General features: G+C 29.1%; 5 protein-coding genes across 6 annotated transcripts; 1 reads left to right on the top strand and 4 right to left on the bottom strand.

Annotated features, from left to right (window-relative positions):
* Positions 1-716: 716 nt before the first annotated feature.
* On the bottom strand, positions 717-7061 carry LOC113791852 (uncharacterized). The gene is made up of 6 exons (XM_075824499.1): positions 6350-7061; positions 5344-6129; positions 4436-5222; positions 3548-4378; positions 3272-3473; positions 717-2031 (listed from the first exon to the last, which is right to left on the bottom strand). Exons 2-6 carry the CDS (start codon positions 6108-6110, stop codon positions 977-979), a joined length of 3642 nt encoding a protein of 1213 aa, XP_075680614.1. The 5' UTR covers positions 6111-6129; positions 6350-7061; the 3' UTR covers positions 717-976.
* Positions 7062-15565: 8504 nt separating this feature from the next.
* On the bottom strand, positions 15566-16616 carry LOC113798165 (uncharacterized). The gene is made up of 3 exons (XM_027348659.2): positions 16498-16616; positions 15839-16430; positions 15566-15774 (listed from the first exon to the last, which is right to left on the bottom strand). Exons 1-3 carry the CDS (start codon positions 16510-16512, stop codon positions 15695-15697), a joined length of 687 nt encoding a protein of 228 aa, XP_027204460.2. The 5' UTR covers positions 16513-16616; the 3' UTR covers positions 15566-15694.
* Positions 16617-17431: 815 nt separating this feature from the next.
* LOC113798132 (uncharacterized) lies at positions 17432-18520 on the top strand. The gene is made up of 3 exons (XM_075824732.1): positions 17432-17557; positions 17612-18203; positions 18269-18520. Exons 1-3 carry the CDS (start codon positions 17543-17545, stop codon positions 18346-18348), a joined length of 687 nt encoding a protein of 228 aa, XP_075680847.1. The 5' UTR covers positions 17432-17542; the 3' UTR covers positions 18349-18520.
* A 1372-nt stretch (positions 18521-19892) lies between these two features.
* LOC113798156 (uncharacterized) lies at positions 19893-20980 on the bottom strand. The gene is made up of 3 exons (XM_027348647.2): positions 20820-20980; positions 20149-20758; positions 19893-20066 (listed from the first exon to the last, which is right to left on the bottom strand). The coding sequence occupies exons 1-3, from the start codon at positions 20832-20834 to the stop codon at positions 19987-19989; spliced, it is 705 nt and encodes a 234-aa protein (XP_027204448.1). The 5' UTR covers positions 20835-20980; the 3' UTR covers positions 19893-19986.
* Positions 20981-21696: 716 nt separating this feature from the next.
* On the bottom strand, positions 21697-23357 carry LOC113790317 (gamma-glutamyl hydrolase-like). 2 transcript variants are annotated; one of them, XM_027339978.2, is made up of 4 exons: positions 22859-23356; positions 22430-22792; positions 21891-22362; positions 21697-21816 (listed from the first exon to the last, which is right to left on the bottom strand). In XM_027339978.2, exons 1-4 carry the CDS (start codon positions 23054-23056, stop codon positions 21776-21778), a joined length of 1074 nt encoding a protein of 357 aa, XP_027195779.1. In that variant the 5' UTR covers positions 23057-23356; the 3' UTR covers positions 21697-21775. The 2 variants fall into 2 exon arrangements, with proteins under 2 accessions (XP_027195779.1, XP_027195771.2); XM_027339970.2 differs by having other exon boundaries at positions 21697-22362; positions 22859-23357.
* Between the last annotated feature and the right edge of the window lie 233 nt (positions 23358-23590).

Below are 23590 nucleotides of genomic sequence, written 5' to 3'. Positions count from 1 at the left end.
GAAATGATGATGATGCTATAATCATTATCATTATCATTGAAAATCTATTTGATTGAAATGTTGTTGTTGTTGTCATCATCAATTAAATTTATCAGATTTTTTTTTACTTTCTGAAAATCATTTTAATGTGACAGGATTGAAACAGAAACTTTCACGCCACACATTTATTCAATGAATTGAATACATAGTGGAAAAAAACGTTAGTTTTTTTTTGTTGGATTTTTGCAAAAACAAAATGATCAATGAATGAAATTAATTTCTTATCATCATCATCATCATCATCATATCTTGTGGATTAATTATTCATTGAGAATTAATTAGTTTCTTTCTTTTTGAATTTTGAATAAAAACAAAAGTCAAAAATTTGAGTGATTTTTTTCAAAAAATTATTTAATTTGATTAAATCGATAATGATCCTCAGATTTTTTTTTTTTTTGTTTGAATTCACCGTTAAATTAAACCATCCGGTAGCGCCATCTAGCCGTATGCATTTCAATTGAACCCAATTTTGGAAATTCGGAATGGATATGTGGTGTAGCCATATCAACATCGAGCAAAAGTTTAATCTTTTTTTTCAGCAGATAAATAAGTGTGAGAGAAAATTACTAATTGATTTCGTGGAATCAATAATTTTTTTTTTGAAGAGATCCAAAAATAAGATAAGAAAAATTAGCTAATTTTGTTTTTTTTTGAAGAACATCATCCATAATGGTAAGTAAGAAATAAAAAATAATGTTTACTTTTAAAAAAATCACCTTTCACAACATTTATTAAAAAAGGTAAAAAAAGCTACAATTTTTAATTAAAAATTCAAAATAAAAATTTTCCAAAAAAAAATAAGACATAAAATGTGAAAAGATTTTTAAAAATATGAAAAAGAAAATTCCAATATAAAATCAGTGAACAGCTTAAAGAAAACAAAAATTGTATGTTTGTTTGTTTTTTATTAAAGAAAAAATCCAATCAATCAGTCATGTTAATTAGATGTGACAGCTTGTGATTGTGATGATGTTACAGCTATTGCTGAATTAGTTGATGATGATGAAGATGATGTTGTTGTTGGTAATCTATGTTGATATGGTTGGATAATCTGTCCATTATTATTCGTTGAAGATGATGCTGATGAATGACTTTCATGTATCACTGATGAATGATGATTATGTTGATTATGATGATGATGATCATTACCATTATTATCATCATTATTATTATTATGGTTAATTTGATGATGATTATTATTTGAATGAATACTACTAATTAGATGTTGTTGTTGTTGTTGTTGTTGTTGTAATTGAATTAATAAATGATTTGATTGTGGTGATTGTATTGGACTTTCATTTGGTGATGATTTTGTTGATGATGATGATTTATTGTTGTTGTTGTTGGCATTGATTTTACTTCGATTACCTGTTGATGATAATGATTCAGATGATGTTGTTGCTTGTGGTGGCGGCGGTGATACAATTGTTGATGATTGTATTGTTGTATAGATAATTGGTGATTCAACTGGCGGTATATTCAGATTATGTAATTGTCTATTTAATGTTGCTGATGATGGTAAAATTGGTGATGTTATTGTACGTGGTGGTTGTTGTTGCTGTTGTATTGTTCCATTTGATGTTGGTGATGTTGGTGTTGATGATGGTGATTGTTGTTGTTGAATAGCCGTATCACCACCAATTATCAAATGATTTAAATGATTATTATTATGTATTATATGATGATGATTATTATTAAGATGTCCATGTTGTATATTTGCTATTGTTGTTGTTGTTGTTGTTGATGGTGATGATGAAGATGATATTGCTGATGATGATGATGATGAATTCATTTGTAAAATTGCCTGTTTTTGTTGTTGTTGTTGTATATGATGATGTAATTGTTGTTGATGATGATGATTATGATGAATTTGTTGTTGCTGCTGTTGAATATGATGCTGATGATGATTATGTTGTTGCTGTTGTTGTTGTTGTTGATGATGATAATTGGTAAACATTGCCGCTGATTGATTTGTTGCATTAAGATATTTTTCTGCAAAGAAAAAAAAAGACGAAAAAATATGTATTCATTATAGGATCGCCAATCAATCAATCAATCAATTTTATCAAATTAACAAATCATTAAAGAAGACAAAATTAGACAAACGAATTGCATTTTAATGCAAATGAATGTTTGATAAAAATTCATATATTTTTTGTTATCTATTTGAGAAGAAAAAAATGGCCATAATAATTTTTCAATGAAGAAAAAAATGCTACCCGAATTTATTTTCACTATGTCGTCGTATGATGATGATTTATGTGAATAATATTTCATCACGAAGCAAAAAGGTCAGTCTAAATAAATAAATATTTCCATCTAGAATGGATGAAATGATAACAAAAAAAATTGTTCATTCACGTTGTTAAGATAGGCTCGCACATACACACATCATTCATTCATTCATTCATTCGTTCTCACCAGTTTTTTTTTGTTTTGTTTTCCAATGGCCAATGGTCATATCATCATGTGATCAGATGATGATAAGAAAAATCTATTGCTGTTGTTGCTTGGATGATTTATTTCAATCAACAATAATGAATGAATCTATCATGACTAAACTACTAATAAAACACACCTGGATATATTCTGTGTTGTTGTTGTTGTAAAAAGGTAAAATCCGAATGTTTTTTTTGTTGACTGGAATCATTATAGGAAACTTGCCTGTATATATGACCAGGTTTTGAAAAAGTTTTCATCAAAAAAGTTTCTGGAATTTTTTCGCTGCATTTTTCAAATTGGGAAAAAAAGAAGAAGAAGAAAAAGAAAGAATAAGCGAATGACCATTGTTTAATCTATCCTATAAATAAATATTTCAAAAATATGTACACATGAGAATATTGATATTTGGGAAGAATTCCAGAAGAATTTTGGAAAGAATTAATGGAATGTTGCACAAACACCCTGTTAATTATCATGATTACCTCCGATGATATACAAGAATGTAATTAAAATAATTTAACGGTATGATCCGTTCATTTTTGTTTTTCAATATTTGTAATACTTTATCATTCTCAAACACAATGCTTGTTTGTTTGTTTGTTTGTATGTGCTTAATGCTGCAACTATAGCTACAAATAAAGCTCCAGTCAAATTATGAAAAACTGACTCTATAATACTTTTTATTATTATTTTGATGATGTTAGCCAAAAAACATTCGACAAAAATTCGTATTCAAAGAGTTTAAGAGCTTAACATTTAATACGGTTACGGAATTTTAGAAAATACTTACTTGCTTGTTTAGCTGTCATATGATGATGATGTGTATGTGGTATTTCGGTTACAATTGCAACATGTCCCATATTTCCATTTGATCCACCTGAAGTTATTGCTGATGCTGATGCTGTTGTTGCAGTTGTTGGTGTTGTTGCTGCTTTTGGTTTACGTTTTCTTGTTTGTATACCATCTTTTTTCATTGATAATGGTCGATTTATCTTTTTTTTTGGGGATAATTTTTGGATTCAAATTGGTTAATTTGTTAGCTTTTTTTTCCAAAATTTAAACTTACATTATGTAATTTAAAATAAAGACCACATGCATTACAAACAGGTTCACCTGAATTATTTCTACGCCATAATGTTGTCGATGTTGTTTTACAATTTGAACATGTTAATCCAACACGACGATTATTAACAGTTTTTTTATGCGATCGATTTGATGGTCGTTGTATACCATTCGAACGATTAAATATACCGCATGCATTACATAGATAATTTCCCGAATTATCACGTCTCCATAATGGTGTAGTTGCTGTTGAACAATTAATACATTCACGTGGTAAATCAAAATAAGCACTATCATTACTGGTACCGGTTTCATGTGATAATGTATATGTTGTACCATTACCAGGCATTATACCTTTTCCATTATTATTTGTACCATGTGCATTGTTTGCAGCAGTTCCAACAATTCCATAATGTGTAATTTGTCCGATTGCTGAATTAGCCATACGTAAACCAGCTAATTCAACACTACCGTTACCTGCTGATGATTGACCAGTCATTACACTAACAGTAGCCGGTGAATATCCAGTTTGTTCAAATAATGGAAATGAACTCCAACCATTAGCCATTGCTACTGTTGTTGCTGTTGTTCCATTACAATTTCCATTATATGCTATAAGATTATTGATTAAACGATTTTGATTTGTAACCGATGCTGATTCCATTGCATTATTTGGATCACCAAATTGTAAATTTGATGGTGATATTGTACCGGTCATATATGCCGATGATGCTGTTGCAACATTATCATGTGACCACATTTGTGGACTTTCATGACCACCATTTGAACCATTTTGTCCTTGCTGTTGTTGTTGTTGATGATTTATCGATTGAATCTATCAAAAAATGTTTTTTTTATTATTTTCAATTTACAAACAAAACAAAATTCTTACATGATGATTATGGCCAGTATGAGAATGATGATGATTATGATGATTATGATGATGTGATTGTGGTGCAGCAGCATATTGAACAACTGGTGTACCATGACCATTCATTAATTGACCTGTACTTGATACGGTTACTAAATGACCACCACCATTATTACCATTATCCGATATATTATTATAGAATATATCATATGATGTTGGATGATGTTGAGATTGATGATGTTGTTGTTGTTGTTGTTGTTGATGATTATTATTACCATTTGTAGATGAATATTGTTGTTGATTTCCAGTAGCAACAGCAACAGCTATCGATAAACTATCTTTACCATTATTATTAGTATTTGTTCGTGTACTATTATTATTTGAATCTTTTGGACTTGAACATTGATTTGTTACATTAGTTTCTAATGATTCACCATTACCATCATCATTATCAGTAGAAATAGTTGCTGTTGTTACATTATTACCACTAACAACAACTTGTATTTGACCACGATCATTAATCATTGTAGCCGAATTCTGTTGATGAAATGGTGATGATCCATGATGAATATTTGTATTTGAATTTGTTGTCAATGTTACTGTTGATGTTGTCGATGATGATGTTGAGGATGATGATGATGATGATGTTGATCCATGATCAAGATGTGGTTGATGACGACGACCACCACCACCACTACTACCATCGTTTCCATGAAAATGATGTTGACCTTGTTGTTGAGCTCGCGATGATTGTCCAGATGATATGGATGTGGATTGTTGTTGTTGTTGTGGATCATTATTGCCGTTTCTAACAGGATGATACAAAGATTACTTTCTCTGTCTTTCTTTTTTGTCATTCATTTCCTTTTCTTATTTGATATCAGGATTTGATCTTGAACTTTTAAATATGTTTTTGTTTTTTTGCTTACCTAGAGTTTGATATACCACCATGGTGATGTTGTAAATTTTGTGTATAAAAATTTCCATTTGTTTGCTGTTGATGTATTGAATTATCATTATCATTATGATGATGATGTTGTTGTTGTTGTTGATGATGATGATTAACACTTTCTGTATCGAATTGATTTCCGTGATTTCGATGATTTTGTGACCAAACTAAATGTTGTTGTGATTGTTGTTGTTGTTGTTCATGTTGTTGTGTTGATTGATTAATATGAACAATTTGTGCTTGTGATAATTCATGTATTGTAACATTAGCTACATTTGATGGTGATGTAACCGATGATGATGATGATGCGGATGATCCATGAGAATTTGGTGATGATCCTGGTGATGATTTTATCATAACATTTCCATTTTGTTCATTTAAATCCATTGCTGTTGTTTTCGGTGTTGATGTAATAATTGTTGATTTTTCAATCGATGATGATGGTGCTTCAGTTATAACATGTGGATGATGTGGTGATCCATTACCATCATCATCAACATTATTTTCATTTAATTCATTTTTAATTCGTTTTTCATCATTATGATGATCAGTTGTTGAAATATTTTCATCATTATCATTATCATTTTTTTTAATTATATCCATTTTATTATTTGTTGAATCATTTTCATCAATCATCATTGCTGATGTCGATGATGATGATGTTTTATTCATTATAACCGATGATGTTGATGATGATGTTTCATTTCGTTCATTCGATTGTTGATGTTCCATTTTAATTCGTTGCATCTTTTTTCATTAAAAAACACTGATGAATAACCAAATGAGAAAGAAAAAAGAATGAACAATTTTATTAATTTTCAAATTTACAAATTACAAATTACAAATTTACAATCATCACTCATTAAAGAATTTATGTAATAATAACATTTGATACATTCACATCTCCTATCTCTTCACCAAAACACCAGCAACAAACAAACAAAAAAAATGATAATTTCTTTGTATCAATATTTTTGATTATCTACCTTTTCTTATTTCTTCTTTTATTGGACAAACTATAAGATAATGATGATGTTATAATGAAGGATGTCTATCTTTTCTTTCACTATCTTGTGTTGTTTGGACAAAATAAAAAAATTGATATCTTGTCAGGCAAAAGATTAGGTCCAGAAACTGATGATGATGATAATGATAATAATTTTTTGTTGTCGGTTAAATTCTAACCGAGAGAGCGATAACGTATTTATAAATAAAACAACAAAACAATATCTATTTTAATGATATGATTAGAAGTTACACACACAAACAGTTATATAATTATTATTATAATTGATTTTAAAAATGTAAAAAAATCTGAAATTTTGTTTGATGAATTTTTTCGATGGTTGTTGTTTATATTCTCACAAGAAAAAAATTGGAAATTATTCAATCGATTGATTGATTGATTGATTGACTGATCGATAGATAGATAGATTGGATAATGGGTGTTTAAAGTCGGAGGACAACAACAACAAAAAAAAAAAGGATTTCAAAAATCAAAAAAACTTTCAAATATTTTGATTGATATCCAATATGGTGATGATGATGAGTTTTGTTGGATAAAAACAATGTCTAATCTCTATATATACGGATCAGGAATGATGACGGAATAGTATTAAAGCGAAAATCATTTTGTTGCTTTCAGAAAAAAATTTATCACCAAATTCAAAAATCAAAATGATGATGATTTGTTGTTGTTGTTGTTTTCAATCATTATCAAAGCGAAAAAATAATTTTTTCTTTTTGGTTCTTTGGTTTTTTATACATATTTATATTTGATTCAATGATAATCACATCAAATACCCAATGAGAGAGAGAGACACAAGCATAGAACACAAAGAACATTAAAGCACACATAGAACAAAAACATAGACCAAAAAAAAACAGTATCATCATTATCATCAAAACGCCAACACCATTATCATCATTTCAATGATTTTTTCTTGTTGTTGATGAAAATATATCTATAGTGTGTGATATGGGATTGTATGTGCGTGAGCACGAGGTTCTATCCCTCCTTTCGATATCTTCTTCTTTGCTTAATTTTTTTCAATGATAACGGTATTTTTTTACGGTATCAAATTGCTAAATGATGATGAAGATAATTTGATCAATATTTGGATGTTTTTTTTTTGTTCAATTCTACATAAAGACAGAGACAGTGTTTTTCTCATTGTCAAATTCGTTTTGTTTTGTGTTTTGGGATATTTTTCAATTTTATCCGCAAAATTTGATGAAAAATTTTGAGAAAAAAATCAATCAAATGATTAGATGATGATGGTGATTAGATCGATTCTTGATTAGTTTTTTTCTCCAAAATTATTGATTGATTATCAATCAATAAAATTTGCATGAACAAAAAAAAACCAAACAAAAATAAATAAAAGATATGATGATGATCAAATGATTGGTACATCATCATCATCGTCTTCTTCATATCTGAAAAATAAAACCCGAAATTTGATTTGATTTCAAACAAATTTTTTTTTTCTTCACTTTTTTGCTCTACCATTCGATATATCAACAAAACATTCATGTCAAATGACTGAAGAAATACCCAGAAAAAAACCAAGAAAAATTGAATTTTGGTAAAGATTTTGAAAATATAAAGATGTCGTCTTTGTTGTTGATGATTGGTTGGTTGTTGTTGTTGTAGTTTTTTGTTGATAATAGTGGTGGTGGTGGATACAATTGATGAAATGTACTGTTATTTTCAAAAACAAAACAAACGAAATGTCTATCAATCGATTTTTGTTTTCGGAATGGATGATATGATGGCTATCTTGTTTATCTCATCAATATCATCATTCAACAGACTCGCATCATTCATTCATTGATGATGATCAATGATCACATTAGCCATATATTCATTCTGTAGCTTTTTCTTTATCGTCAAGTGAACAATCTGGTCTTTTTTTCTTCGGCAACAAAAATATATTCACTTGTTGTCACTAAATGTGAAGAAAAAAAATGTATCTGGCTATTTTATGTCATCATCATTGCAATCATTGATCACCAGAACTATGAATGATTTTTTGTTTGACAAAAAAAAAATTATTATTCATTTGCCATTACTTTGTTGATAATTTTGTTTATCGAAAGTTTTTTTTCTTCGCTTTCAATCATTCAAATTCACACATTATTTCAGTTTTTCGAAGCTTGGAATTTTCAATTAGCATTTTGAATCATTTTTCGATCGTCCAAATCATCCATTGAATTTGTATCTATAGTCACTTTTTTTTCTCTTTCTCTATTTAGATTTGATCATTGGGTTAAAGTTTTTCATTTTTAAGGTAGTAGTAAAATAAACGTACCACTTGATTGATTGATTGATCGATGATGATCCAGTTATTGATTCAATTTTGTTGATAATCAACAATCATTTGATTAAGGGTTCGATTGATTGATTGATTAATTGGATAAAAAGAGGATTTATTCTTTTGATGGTTGTTGTTGTTATCTCTCTCTCCCTTCCTTTATTGATTATTTTATGATGATACAATAGAGATTTGTGGATAACAACAACAACAACAAAAAATTTAAACTGATAAGATTGATGGCGACACGTTCAATATCAATATCGAAATAACCAAACAGCCAAACAAAACAAAACAAAACAATTTTATTGAGATGATTTTTCTTTTTTTTTCTTTTTTTTTGATTTAGATAAAATGAAATTCATTCAAACAATGTTAAAAAAAACAAAATTATTATTTGATCAAACCAAACAAACAAACAGATTAAAATGAAACATTGGATGACGATATATGGCTGATTACAATGATGATGATGTCTTTCGGTACAAGATTTATCATTAGATTATCGTCGTTTCTTTTATTATTATCTTTGAAAATTCATTCATTCATTTATTTATTTTTTGAATCTAAGAATGGATGATAAAGTTGCTTTTTTTCATTACTTTCTTAATTTGATCGTTGTATGGATGTTGTGGAAAACAAAAATTATCCAATCAATTTTGTTTTTCATTTTTTGAATTTGATTTTTTCCACTCCCCAATCTATCTCTATATATCTCTTTCTTTCTCTCAATTTTTCGATCTATAGTCGGGTTGATTTGGAATTTTAGTTTTTTCGTTGTTGTTGTTGTTGCTATTGTTAATAGAATTGGCGCGATTCGTTCAATTTATGATCCATCCATTCAAAAATCATCAATAAGGATACGTCGTATTTGGTAACCAGAAAAATCAACGATATCAACCAACCACACACATCAAACACACCAGAAACATAACTTTGTTGTTTAAATGCGGTAACCATCACAACCTGGATTAATAAAAATGATTGTCATCATCATTTTCAATAATAAATTGACATAGAATATGTATGTGTGTGTGTGTGTGTGTTGAATAGATCCAGCCTCTCTTTGCTTGATCCTTCTCTCTCTCTCTCTCTCACACACACAAGAATGTATCCAAAAGCAAAGAGAAATTGAAAATTTCTTTCCACAATAATGATCAATGATGATGACTGATGTTGTTTTTCGTTTTCATTTCAATAAAATGAATGTTTTGGGATATAGACATTTGTTTGCTTAGTATACACACACCCTATGTAGTTTTTTTTTCTGCAAACAAAAACACTAAATATACAACCAAAAATGAAAATTATAATATGACAAACTGTTGATCTTTGATTGTTATTTTTTTGGTTATTTTGTTGTCCCTCTCATCATGATGATGGTAAATAACTAATCATAGAAAAAGAAAAAGAAAAACCAAACACGAGCTAATCGAAGGTAAAATGAAAACTCAAAAAGAGAAGGAAAAAAAGTCAATTTCATTTGCATAAAGGAGACAGAAATGCAAATGTTTTTTTTTTTTGGGAATTCATTTCGGAAAGAAATTTTCCCGGAAAACAAATAGTCGAAAGAAAGACTTTTTTCTGAAAACATTTCTTTGATTTCAAAATAATTGTAAAGTTCCGGGTTTTTTCCCACTTCAATAAAATCAACCAGAAATTCAGTTTGTTTTTATGATGATGAATTTTTCTTATTTTCTTTTTGGATTATGATTCTGGTTGATGTGTTGTTCATGTCTGTTTTTTTATTTATTTATTACACCAGATCATCATCACCATCGTAACAGAACCAGAAAAATACATTTTTTTTTTTGTTTGACGCCTGACATTTTTTGCTTTGTTTTTCTTTTTTCTCAAATCATCCATTCATTCAAATATAAACATCTTAGGATCAAATTACCAAAAGTAATAAAAAAACGGGAGAAAATTTATTGAATTTTCAAAAAACTACAGCATTTTTTGGATACAACCAAAAAAATGGATTGTTAAATTTGTCAAAAATATTAGATCAAAGACCATAAGAAATTGGGCAAAAAATTGATTCAAGTTTCCATGCTGATGTTGTATGTTATCAAAACAAGATTACTTTCTTTTTTTTCTCTTTCTCTCATATGTCACCAACACCATTTTAATTATTCAATGAATAAAGATAAATATTTTATCTTATCGGTCAGTTTTGATATTAGTGGTGGCGATGACATTTAGCAATCAGCTGTGATTTTTGTTGTTGTTGTTATTACTCCGATAACAGTCTATCAATCTTGATTTGGATTGATTTTTATCTTGGAATCACTAACTAACTATAGAGCTATGTGAGTAGGGTAATCAAATTTTCATTCGCACTTACCTTCATATTCAGATTGATTCCAACAACAACAACAATTTCTAATCTATAGGGTGTCTAGGTGATCAATGATTAGATCTTGCTTATCATCAAAATATTTTTATTATTTTTTTTTTTTTTTTGATCCAACAAATCTTTCAGTGAAAAAAAGCATACAGCATACATAAATGATTGATATCGATGAGATAAAGGAAAAATCAAGATAATATTTTTCAAACGAAAGAAAATTGTTCATTATGGCCATACATGATTCATCATTCATATGGTTTAATCACCACAATCAACACTACCAACGACACTTATCATCAAATAATGATAAAATCATTTCTTCAGGTGTTTATGTGTTTGAGAAAAATGTGAAAAAAAACTGATTAATCAAAAAAAAACTAAATGATAAAGTGATTTTTATCAGTTTTCTTTTATTGAATTAAATATTTGGCTACAAAGTTTAAAATTAAATCAAATTACTCTATCTTTTTTGTGCTTTGTTTTGTTTATGTGTTTTAAAATAATCAAACAAACAAAAAATTATCAGCATCCATCGAGATGTGTTTGTATGATGAATCCAATCAATTATATCAGAATTTTTTTTGTTCGTTCATTGATTAAAAGACCAAAAAAAATTGATTTCCTTTCTCTCTCTCCTCCTTCTCTTCACCCTCCCCCATCACCTCACCCCTGACAATATCTCACATCCACAATACATATTTATCACAATACAAGTTGTTTTTGTTGGATTCATTTTAATCGGTACTTTCTCTCTCTTTGATTGATTGATTGATTATGATATTTGTTGTTTGTAATAAATAATTATTATCTAAAATTTCTATCACAGTGAACAAGTGAAGAGTCCAAGATAAATTATTAATAATAATAAAGTTGGACAAAATAATTTTTGACAAATTGATAATTAAAATGTTGATATTGAATGATTTTTTTGTAAGTTTATTTCTTTTTTCGTCGTTGTTATTATTATTAAGATTTTGGTAATTGATTTCTTTCGTTCAGTTTTTGATTGGTGATGTTTTTGTGAAATGTCAAAGAAAAATTCCGAAATAATTCTTGTTGATATCAGCAAAAAACCATACTAATTTGCATTATTCTTGATTCATCAATGGCGTACAGAATATATAAATGAAAACTGTAAAACCATAAAAATTATTATTATTAATAATATTCATATCTAAATCTATTGATAATCGTCAACGACGACGACGACAACTGATAAAAATATACCTTGTCACTCGATATTTTTCTTCGAAATGTGAATTTTTATTTTTATTTTTTTCCCAAAAATCATTATATGATTATCATCGGTGTTAGTGTGTGTGTATGATGTGAAAATGAAATGTTCGATTTGCAAAAAAAAGTCAAAAATAAAAAGTCAATCAGGAAATTGAAAAATCCAATGAAATAAATCATCATTTTATCCCTTTTTTTTCAAAATTATGAAATTGTTAATGGTGATCGAATGATGTGTGTATTTGTGTGTTTGTGTGATTGAATTCAAAGTTCACAATTATCATGGTAATTATTTTTTGATTTAATTTTTCCATTTAGACGATTTTTGATGATTTGTCGATGATGATCAAATGGAAAATTTTTCTTCTTCGCCATTTTTCTCGAAAAAAATATTGGACAAAAACAACAACAACATTGATGGAAGAAATATCTTAATGTTTTTTTTTTTTTTTGGTTTGGTTTGACAAAATAACTGTGACATTTTTTTTCCTTCAATTCGTTTCGTTTCCATTTTGGTCACAAATCAAACAGTGTATGCGATCCATTCATTTACTTACAGCAACCAAAATTTCTTTTTTTTTTCATTTGGACTTTGGTTGATTGACGAACTTTGTTCCATAAATTTTTGTTTTGTTTGATATGTGAAATGTTTCATTCATCGCAATAATAATTATCATCAAATTTAAGACTTTGTAATCGGGGTGTGTGTTTGCTTTTTGCTTTTTTTTTGTTTTTGCTTGTGTTTGTTTAAATTCATCAAAAAGATTTTTTTTTTTTTTTTGTTCACAAACACTGATTTGAGAATGAGGCGAATATAAATATTACCCCGTCAATGATCATCGACCAGATGAATGAAGAAATCGGCCGCCAAAATCAAGCCCGAAAGGCATCATCATTGGAAAGAAAATATGGAAAAAAAACGAAAAAAATCAAACCGAAGTGAAAGAGAGGGAGAAATCTTTCAAAAAATTTCTTATTGATTAATTGATGAAATGAACATTCAAAATGAAAATTGCTGCCAATCAATCGAATGATAATGATGATGGTGATAATGATGCATTGCTCAGCCTTTTTTCTCTCTCTCACTCTCTCACTCTTTAATTTTGTTAATAGATTTTTAATGGTTATTGTTTAGCCTGTGCTTGTGTGTAGTTTTGCTTTAGTTATGCCTTATGTATCATTTTATTTTATAGTGTCAGAAAATAAAAACTAACTGGATGATGATGAGTGATTCTATATAATTTATCCAAAAACACCGTTATTGTTTTGCCAAAAAAAAATTTTTTGGATTTTTTTGGATTGTTTGGTCTCATTTTTTTCTGGCTGGATCAAACTTATGATGATAAATTTGCGATGAAAATGATGAAAAAAATGCTAGAGAAAGTGGCAAATAGGAACGGTACTTGAAACACAAAAACCTAAAAAATTTTCCTTAGAAATATCTGTTGTACTTCGCGTCAAGTTTTCGAGAGTCAAAAAAAACTTGATGAATTGGCCGACATTATGGCGCCAATTCACAATGATAATATTTGATGATAATGATGATCATAATATAATAATAAATGATAACGATATCATCATCATCAAACTAAATTAAAAGAGAGAATTAAAATTGCAGAATATAAAAAACAAAAAAAAATTACAAAGATTTATTTATTTATTGCAACAAAATTTTATTATTATTATTATTATTTACAAAATATAAAGAAAAAACACATTTTTTTCATAAAACAAATAAGACAAAAAAGTTGTATTTGTAAAGGTAATAATTTTGTTTGGAAAATTTCCGAAAAAGATGAATTTTTTTCCCGAAATATTTTCAAATTTTAAGAAATTTGATAATGGCAACCGGTGGCGGCAAAATTCTTTTACCACTGCTCAGCAGAGATTTAATTGAACACCAAAAAAAAACCGTTAATTTTTATGTTTAAGATATTTTCACATCTCCACCATTCAGAAATAAAAACAAAGTTCAAGTGCCGAAATTTATTGCTGGATGCCAGGCATCAGAAAAAAAACCGGGACTAACTTGGTTAATGTTTTTTATTTTATTTCTCCAAATGAGAAAGATCAAGCGCGTCAACCAACAACAACAACCGAAAAAAGTGCCAGAACTAAATGGTGACAAAATGTATGTAAAAAACAGATTGCCAGATGCCCATTAGAAGTAAAAACAAAAATTGTCCGAATCAATTTTTGTCACATCGCTAAAATGAATGAAAACAGTGGATTGACATGACACGACCACCATCATCATCATCATCACCAACACTATTATCAAATTCAATCAACCAGAGATCATCGTTATCATGATCGTTATTATTAATGGAAGAAAAACAAAAGAAGACACCATTATCTACTAATCTGTCATTTGTTTGTTTTTTTTACTAATTGATATCATTATCAAACTTTTGGCTGTTGATGAAACTAATGAAAACATTGACAATCAATGAAAATTGACGAAAAATGGATAATGTTGTCTGGACATTGTCTGTTGATGATGATGATAATGATAATTTCCAAAAAAAACTTACAAGAGAATATTCAAAAGCCGATTGATTGTAATCTGAAACTCTCTGGTTCTCTCTATTTGTAATTTGTTTTTAATTTTAGTTTAAAAACAAAAAAGTTTTATTTAGATTTGATGATGATGACATCTTTAGACAACGGTTGTTGCAAAAAAAATAAGGTCATAGGTTAAATGAATATTCAAATTTTTTTGATTTTGTTGATATTTTAATGCAGATTTGAAACAGATCTTTTTTTGTTGAAAAAACAAACAAGTGTCATATCAAAGATTTGACGCCTTTTTGAAATCATCATTGAAACGCAAACAATCCAATTGGATAATGAATTGAAAAAATTCAATTTTTGATTTGAAAAGCATGTATTTTTTTTGAAAGTTTTTTTGGTTCATCAAGAGATCAGTGTCATCGTTTGTTTCTAATTTTTCTGTATCAAACATTGTAATCAAAATCCTGATAATCAGAATTTAATCCAATGATAATGATGTTTTCATGTTTGGATGATAATAGTAATGATGAAGATAATTTTACTACCGTATCATTATTAATGTTATCATCTAATAATCATGGTCATGTTTACATCATGTATAATAATCAATTGTAAATATTAATCATTAATAATTGATAATTTTCGGATTCAAATCGTTCCTGGTTCTTATTTTGTTTTCATTGATATAAACCAAAAGATTGCAGGTATACCAATAATGATGAAGATTTGAATATATGAAACATATGTGGTGCCATCTATTTATCGTCAATTCAACAATGAAAATATTTTGAAAGTAAATTTTTTTTTATTTGTCAAAATGTAAAAACAAACGAAAATCACAATTAATAAATCAGGAATTTGACCTGATCAGAATTTTTTTTATCAGTTTTCAAAGTTATTTGAATGTTGTGTAATTATTTGCCAATTCCTTTTCCACCTTTTTTGCCACCTTTTTTGAATGCAGCTTTAGCACCAGCTGCAGCACCTTTTTTACCTGTAATTTAATAGAATCAATCATCATTGTTTGATAAAAGGAAATTAATTAAAAATAAACTTACCAGCAACTTTACCAGCAGCGAAACCTTTTTTGCCACCTTTAGCGAAACCAGCAGCGCCTGCCTTTTTAACACCTTTCTTGCCACCTTTCTTTCCGGCAACCAAACCTCCAGCAGCAAATTTACCACCTTTTTTGCCTTTGGCACCAACAGCTTTCCCAGCGGCAAATGCACCACCAGCTTTACCGAATTTGAAACCTTGGGCCATGCCGAATGTTTTGATGGTTCCGAATTTCTTATTGAAACCTGCACCACCAACTTTACCGAATTTGCCAGCTTTACCGAATTTAGCACCTTTGGCAAAAGCAGCACCAGCGGCACCAGCTTTACCTCCTTTTTTCACACCAGCCGCTCCACCTGCAGCACCAGCAGCAAATGCTCCTTTTTTGCCACCTTTAGCACCGGCAGCAACACCACCTTTAGCACCTGCTTTGACTCCAGCAGCACCAGCTTTGGCACCTTTAGCTCCAGCTCCTGCTACACCACCTGCAACGGCGCCAGCACCTGCAGATTCCGCAACAGCTAGATCCATTTCAGATTCTTGTAATTGCTGAGCCATAACAGCACAGGCGATCAGGGTAATACTTAGAACGATCTAGAAAAGAAAAACACAAACAAGAATAACAAAAATACAATCAAAAAAACGATAAACAAAACTGTACCAAATGGAATTTCATTTTTTTCAAATAATAATAAATTTCGTTGTTTTTTCTTATAATGAAAACACAATATTAAAATATTAAAATGATAAAAATGGATTGTGTAAATAATTTTTTTGTTTTTTGCTTTTATACTATGATTGGGAAGTGTCAAGCAAGGATGTCTGTTATTTGTTGATCAATCAAATGTTCAATGAGAAAAATATTTTCCAAAAACAAAAATGGATCCGGTGTAACCGATTATAAATGTTCAAATAGACAAAAATACAGAAAACATGGAAAACTTTTACATATATGTCATGCATTGATGGTTATAAGCTTAAAATTATTTTCCGTTTTCAAAAATTTTTGTTTAAATTTAAATTTTGCTTTTTTCATTTCATATTCATAATTCATATTTTATTTCGTAAAAAGTTTTCAAAGTTTGATCAAAAATGATAGGGTAACTCTTTCGTTATTTAATGATGAAAACAAAAATATTGTTTTGTTTTTATTTTAAAAAACAACAACAGGAAAACGTTAGTCAAATGCCGGATTCCGTGAAGGATTTCAATCAACCATTTCAATTCTCAAAGTTAATTTTTTTCCTGATTTTTTTTTTTGAAAAAATTTTAAGGTATTTTTTTGTAAAAAAAAATCAAATTCATTTGTAAAAATATTAGATAATCAAAGTAGATGCGCAAAATTTCGGTTATCAAAAAAGAAACAAGAAACTTTCCTGGGGAACAAAATGTAACGAATTTATTGCTACATAGTTTTTGGTTACTATTTCTGGACAACAGATTCATCATGCATGGTTGCCAACGACAAAATATAAGAAACAAAAACCGGATACTAGCCAATTGATCCGATTGGTCAACAACATTTAATATTTCATATGATTGTCATTGATAATATGATGGAAATTTTTTTGTTTTAATTCCAGTATAAAAACTCAACTACATTTTGATCGATATAACATTCAAATAAATTACCTGCTCCGTTCATGATCATTTGAAATCCATAGTTTCTGAACTTTGATTGTGTTTGTGAAATTCAAAGAAAAAAAATGAAATTTCAACTGGTATGATTTGTGCGTTTGTTTCTATTCAAATATCATAATGTTTACTTTTTTTAGATTGTTCTAAGTGTTTCTCTATTCGCTTGTGCTGTTATGGCTCAGCAGCTACAAGAATCGGAAATGGATCTAGCTGTGGCTGAAACAGCGGGCGCTGGTGCCGTTGCTGGTGGTGTAGCTGGAGCTGGAGCTAAAGGTGCCAAAGCTGGTGCTGCTGGAGTCAAAGCAGGTGCTAAAGGTGGTGTTGCTGCCGGTGCCAAAGGTGGTAAAAAAGGAGCATTCGCTGCTGGTGCTGCCGGTGGAGCTGCAGGTGTGAAAAAAGGTGGTAAAGCTGGTGCCGCTGGTGCTGCTTTTGCCAAAGGTGCTAAATTCGGTAAAGCTGGCAAATTCGGTAAAGTTGGTGGTGCTGGTTTCAATAAGAAATTCGGAACGATCAAAACTTTCGGCATGGCTCAAGGTTTCAAATTCGGTAAAGCTGGTGGTGCATTTGCCGCTGGTAAAGCTGTTGGTGCCAAAGGCAAAAAAGGTGGTAAATTTGCTGCTGGTGGTTTGGTGGCCGGAAAGAAAGGTGGCAAAAAAGGTGTTAAAAAGGCAGGAGCTGCTGGTTTCGTTAAAGGTGGTAAAAAAGGTGGTGCTGTCGGTAAAATTGCTGGTAAGTAATAATTGATATGATTTCGTTCAATGAATGGATATCAATTAACCATTTTTTTACAAAAGGCAAAAAAGGTGCTGCAGCTGGTGCAAAAGCTGCATTCAAAAAAGGTGGCAAAAAAGGTGGTGGAGGAATTGGGAAATAATTTTTTTGCATTATTTAACTTAATTTCAATTTGGCCATCATCATCATTTAATGTTCGATAATTATTTGGCCATAATAATAATTTTAAAATTTCGATAATTAAATTAAAAACAAAAAATATTTTTGTAATTAAAATTCTGAATGAATAAAAATTCAGATTTATTCGTTGAAAATTTGTTTAAATTTTTTGTTTGTTTTTTTTTGTGATTGAAATTTAAAGTATGATTTATTTTCATTGTAATTGGTCATACTTTGTTTCGATAGTTTTTCTGTTCATCATCATTATTCAACAACAACAACAACAACATTATTTATTTGTAAATGGTATAGATTATGTTTGTTATGATAATAAATTGATACAGATTATTGTTTGGGAAAGTTTATCAAACGGTACTATACGTTTATATGAAATGTATGATTATTATAATATTAATGATGCAACAAATAGAATTCTATCTGGTCCATATAAACCATTACCATATGGTTTGATTAGTATGAATAATGAAACATATGTTCTTTATTCAACAATTTTAAATGATGTAATAATATGTAATCGAACAAATTGTCGAACAACATCATCGATAACAATTAAATTAGATTTTGAAATTTATGGCTTAACACAATTAACCCGAATTGATCAGGAACAATATCCAATGGCAATTGGTTTAGCATTCGATTCTGTTCATAATGTTTATCTTATTAATTATGATGATAATCAACAACAACAAAAACGTTTAATATTTTTATCATTAAATCGTACATTTTCTGGTGGTTTAAATCATCTAAATCAATTGATTACATTACCAAACAAATATATTAGTTTTAATCATAAAAATCAAATCTGTATGATTGATTCGATTGGTGTTAGTAAATTTGATCTTTGTCAAAATGATGTTTATGATGGTAATATACTTGGCTGTCAATCATTATTATCGAATAATAATTATAATCTAATTACCGTTAATTATGAACAAATAAAGAATGTTAATAATTCAAATTCAACAAAAAAATCGGATAAAACCGATGTAACACCTTATGTTATTATACCATATGCAATTGGTTTATTCATTTTATCAATGTTATTGGTTGGTTATGTTGTTTTGAATTGTGATGCAAATTGTCGTCGTTTTCGTAATTTTTGTAGCGGAAAAGATTCAACATTGATAACTGATGAAGCAAAACAACAAATATTACAAGAACCAGAATTACAATTACAACAACAACAACCACAAACACCGCAACAACAACAACAACAACCGCAAACGCCACAACAACAACAAGAAAAACCACAAACACCGCAACAACAACAACAAGAACTTCAACCACAACCAAAGACACAGAATGATGATTCCACCAATGTTGAAAAGAAAAATTAATGAATTCGGATTTTTTGAACTGAAAAAAACTCAATTTTATTTTATTTTGAGCCATTTGTCTTTTGTTTGTCTTTTTTTTTATAAATTCAGAAAAATTTAAATTACAATTTTTGAATCGATGAACTATCTATATTAAATTTGTTTTTTTGAACACTAAATTTTAATTATCGTTTTGTTTTGCTTGCCAAATTGATGAATGGATACAGAAAATATGAACAGCGAAAATAAAAAGCTCAAAAAATGATGCCATAATTTGAGAATAATTATTTGCCAATTCCTTTGCCACCTTTGGCAAAACCTTTTTTGAATGCTCCTTTTGCTCCAGCTGCACCAGCTTTGGCACCTATTCAGAATTAAAAAATTATAATTTAGAATTTGAATATTTTTCAATTTTTTCCAAAGTTCGAATGTTTGTAAAAACTTACCAGCAACTTTGCCAGCAACACCACCTTTTTTGCCACCTTTGGCAAAACCGGCAGCGGCAGCACCTTTAGCTCCTTTCTTGCCACCTTTTTTGCCAGCAACAACACCACCAGCGGCAAATTTACCACCTTTAGCTCCTTTAGCACCAGCTGCTCCACCTGCTGCAAAAGCACCACCAGCTTTACCGAATTTGAAACCTTGAGCCATGCCGAAAGTTTTGATGGCTCCGAATTTCTTGTTGAAACCTGCACCACCAACTTTACCGAATTTGCCAGCTTTACCGAATTTAGCACCTTTGGCAAAAGCAGCACCAGCGGCACCAGCTTTACCACCTTTTTTCACACCAGCTGCTCCACCTGCAGCACCAGCAGCAAATGCTCCTTTTTTACCACCTTTAGCACCAGCAACAGCACCAGCTTTAGCGCCTGCTTTAAAACCAGCAGCACCAGCTTTAGCACCTTTAGCTCCAGCTCCAGCTGCACCACCTGCTACAGCGCCAGCGCCTGCAGATTCAGCAACAGCTAGATCCATTTCCGATGCATCAGCAATCAGATTATCTTCCATTTCCTGTGACATAACAGTACAGGCGATTAAGGCAATACCTAAAACAATCTAAATTTAGAAATAAAATTATCATTGTAAAAGATTTATTATGAGAAAAAATTAATCATACCAATTGAAATTTCATTTTTGTTTTTTGTTATTTATTTTTGTTTTTTGCTTTTCAATCAACACAGAAACATTCAAATATTCACATACACACACAAAGAAATAAACAAAAGAAAGAAAGAACAAGTCAAAACAAACTTATTATTTTCTCGTTATTTGGAATGATCTTTGTTGATCTGGATATATTCAAAATGGATTTTGCTTTATATACAGAAACAAAAAATAAAATCTTTTTGTTTTTTGGTATGAAGGAGAAAATCTTTGACGGTATCCGAATGGTCAAGATCCTGTCGAAAAATTGTAGTGGTGGTCGTCATAGTCGTTTGGAAGCAAATACATTTCATGCATGATATATTTTTTTTTTTTCACTGAAATAATTCATCAATTTCCATTTTACATAGCAGCAGCAGCAACAACAACAAAAGTAGTAATCAAAACTATATCATATTGGTAACTTTCCGTTTCCCCTTCAAAAAAAAAAAAATTGATCTAAATGAAATTGTAATGGCCACGTGTTTTGGGAAACTTTTCCTGTGTTTGTTTGTTTTCTTCGAATCTCTTTAGTTGGATTATCAACGTCTTGACCTTGAATGGTTGCTTTAAATGTTTTTCCTTTTATGAAATTTCCACTAAAAACAAAACCAAAAACTTTATATATTCATTTCCGTCAATAGTAAAAAAAGTGAAATTTTCATTCATAAAACTGACGAAGGAAATGCATATTTTTAGGTTGTAATTATCGTTGAGCAAAAACAACAACAACATGATTCAAGGTTTACCACCACAATTTTTCTTTACTCAAATATTCATGGTTCAATCTCACATGTTCACATGGTTTTTTTTTAATAAAATCAAATTATCAAATCGATATTAATGTGATGTAAAAATAAACAAAAGGACTTTTTTTTATTAATTTCAAACAAAATTATTCAATAATTTTTCGTTGTTGTTGTTGTTCCATTATAATAATCGATATTTAAAATAATTATCATTATAATAACCTAATTTACAAATTTCAAATTAAAATAGATAAAAAATTGTATAATTATAAATATGATTCGAACCAAAATCGAACCTTTTGTCAATGTTGATAATGATGATGATCCATTATTTACATTGGTTGGAAATATAAATGTTTCTTCATATGATGATTTACCATCATTACCAGTATATTTACGATATTCATTATAATTATAAATCAAATGTTGACTTTCATCTAATTTATTATCAAATTTTCCACAACTACGACGTGCTTCATTAACAAAAAAATTACCAAAATATTGTGAAACCATTATAGCCTTTAGATAATGATTAAAATTTCCCATATGTTCATTAATGACAAATTCATATGGAATTTTTTCCGGATGCCATATTGATGCATAGATTGGATATTTTTTATGTTCAATCATTGATACAAATGTATAATTTTTATATAAATTATGGCCGATAATTTGAAAATTTTCTTTCAATTCTTGATGTTTATTCCATTCATCCAATTCTAAACATACTCTATGATAATTAGGAGTTACGTTATTATTTTGAAGAATCTATTGATTAACAATTTTTATTTGTTATTAAATTATCAGCTTAACAACAACAAAATAAAGAACTTACATCAAAAATATTCGGCATCATTAGATCCATATCACGAAACATACGTACAGATTTTGGATTGTCAATCACTGATTTTTCAATCTCTAAATTCAATGCAATATTCTGTGCATGACACATTGATTTCCATTGTAAATCACCATTCAAAAAATGAACAATCAATTTTTCAAAACTTAAACAAGTAGCCCAAATAGGAAAATATTTTCCTTCATCATAAAATTTTTTACTTGTTTCAATGATTAAATCAACTGTTTCAGCATATGGTCCTTTATCTAATGGACTACCACCACCCGGTAATAATATACCATTCAATTTTGGTAATAATGTTTCATAATAATCTGATTTACGACCACAAAATACTGGTACCTGCCAATTTGAACAAAGAAAAAATCACAGATAATTTCTATTTCAATCCAAACAAATAATTCTTACCACACGTGCACCAGAACTTTCTAAAAATTTTACATAACTAGCCACTATAAATTGATGTTCATCTTGATATGGATATTGTGCCAAAACACCAATAACAACACGATCATTTTTTATTGGAAATTTTTCATCAATATCATTATCATAACAGGTAACAATAATGATGAAAAAATTGATCAAAATTGTTTGAATTATTATCATCGTTATTGGAAAAAATAGATAATCAACCTGAATCAAAAAAAAGAATAATTTTAAAACAAAGTAAATTAACTTTTACATGATGATGATGATGATGATGATGTGAAAACCAAACCCCGATTAATTTGTAAAAAACGACAATGACACGACGACGACAACAACGATGATGATTATTTTTGATGGATAAATTTTTATCAATTTTTTCGTTGCTAATCAACCTTGCTAATCTATGGAGGAAAAAGAGAGACTCGGAAAAAAACTATAAATCATAAAATCAAATGAAAACAAAAACAAAAATAAAAATACCTATCATCAATTATCGAGCAACACTCAATATAAAAAACATATCGTTCGAATGATAAATCGAGATATCCAAAAAACAAAAAAAACAAACAAACATTTTATTATTATCATTATAAAATGATATGATTTAATTATCAATCAATAAAATTTATCGTTTTTTCATTCAAAAAAAAAAAAAAAATATTTAGATTCTTTGTAAATTTGATAAGATTAAAACAAAATTATTTATTTATT

The sequence above is a fragment of the Dermatophagoides pteronyssinus genome, unplaced genomic scaffold, assembly GCF_027571235.1.
Source record: "Dermatophagoides pteronyssinus isolate colony J.1.1.1.1 unplaced genomic scaffold, Derpt_VIB-CSIC_2022.12 sq0002, whole genome shotgun sequence".
Taxonomy (NCBI): domain Eukaryota; kingdom Metazoa; phylum Arthropoda; class Arachnida; order Sarcoptiformes; family Pyroglyphidae; genus Dermatophagoides; species Dermatophagoides pteronyssinus.
Note: the sequence above shows the minus strand (reverse complement) of the source record. Positions and strands in the feature narration are given on the sequence as shown.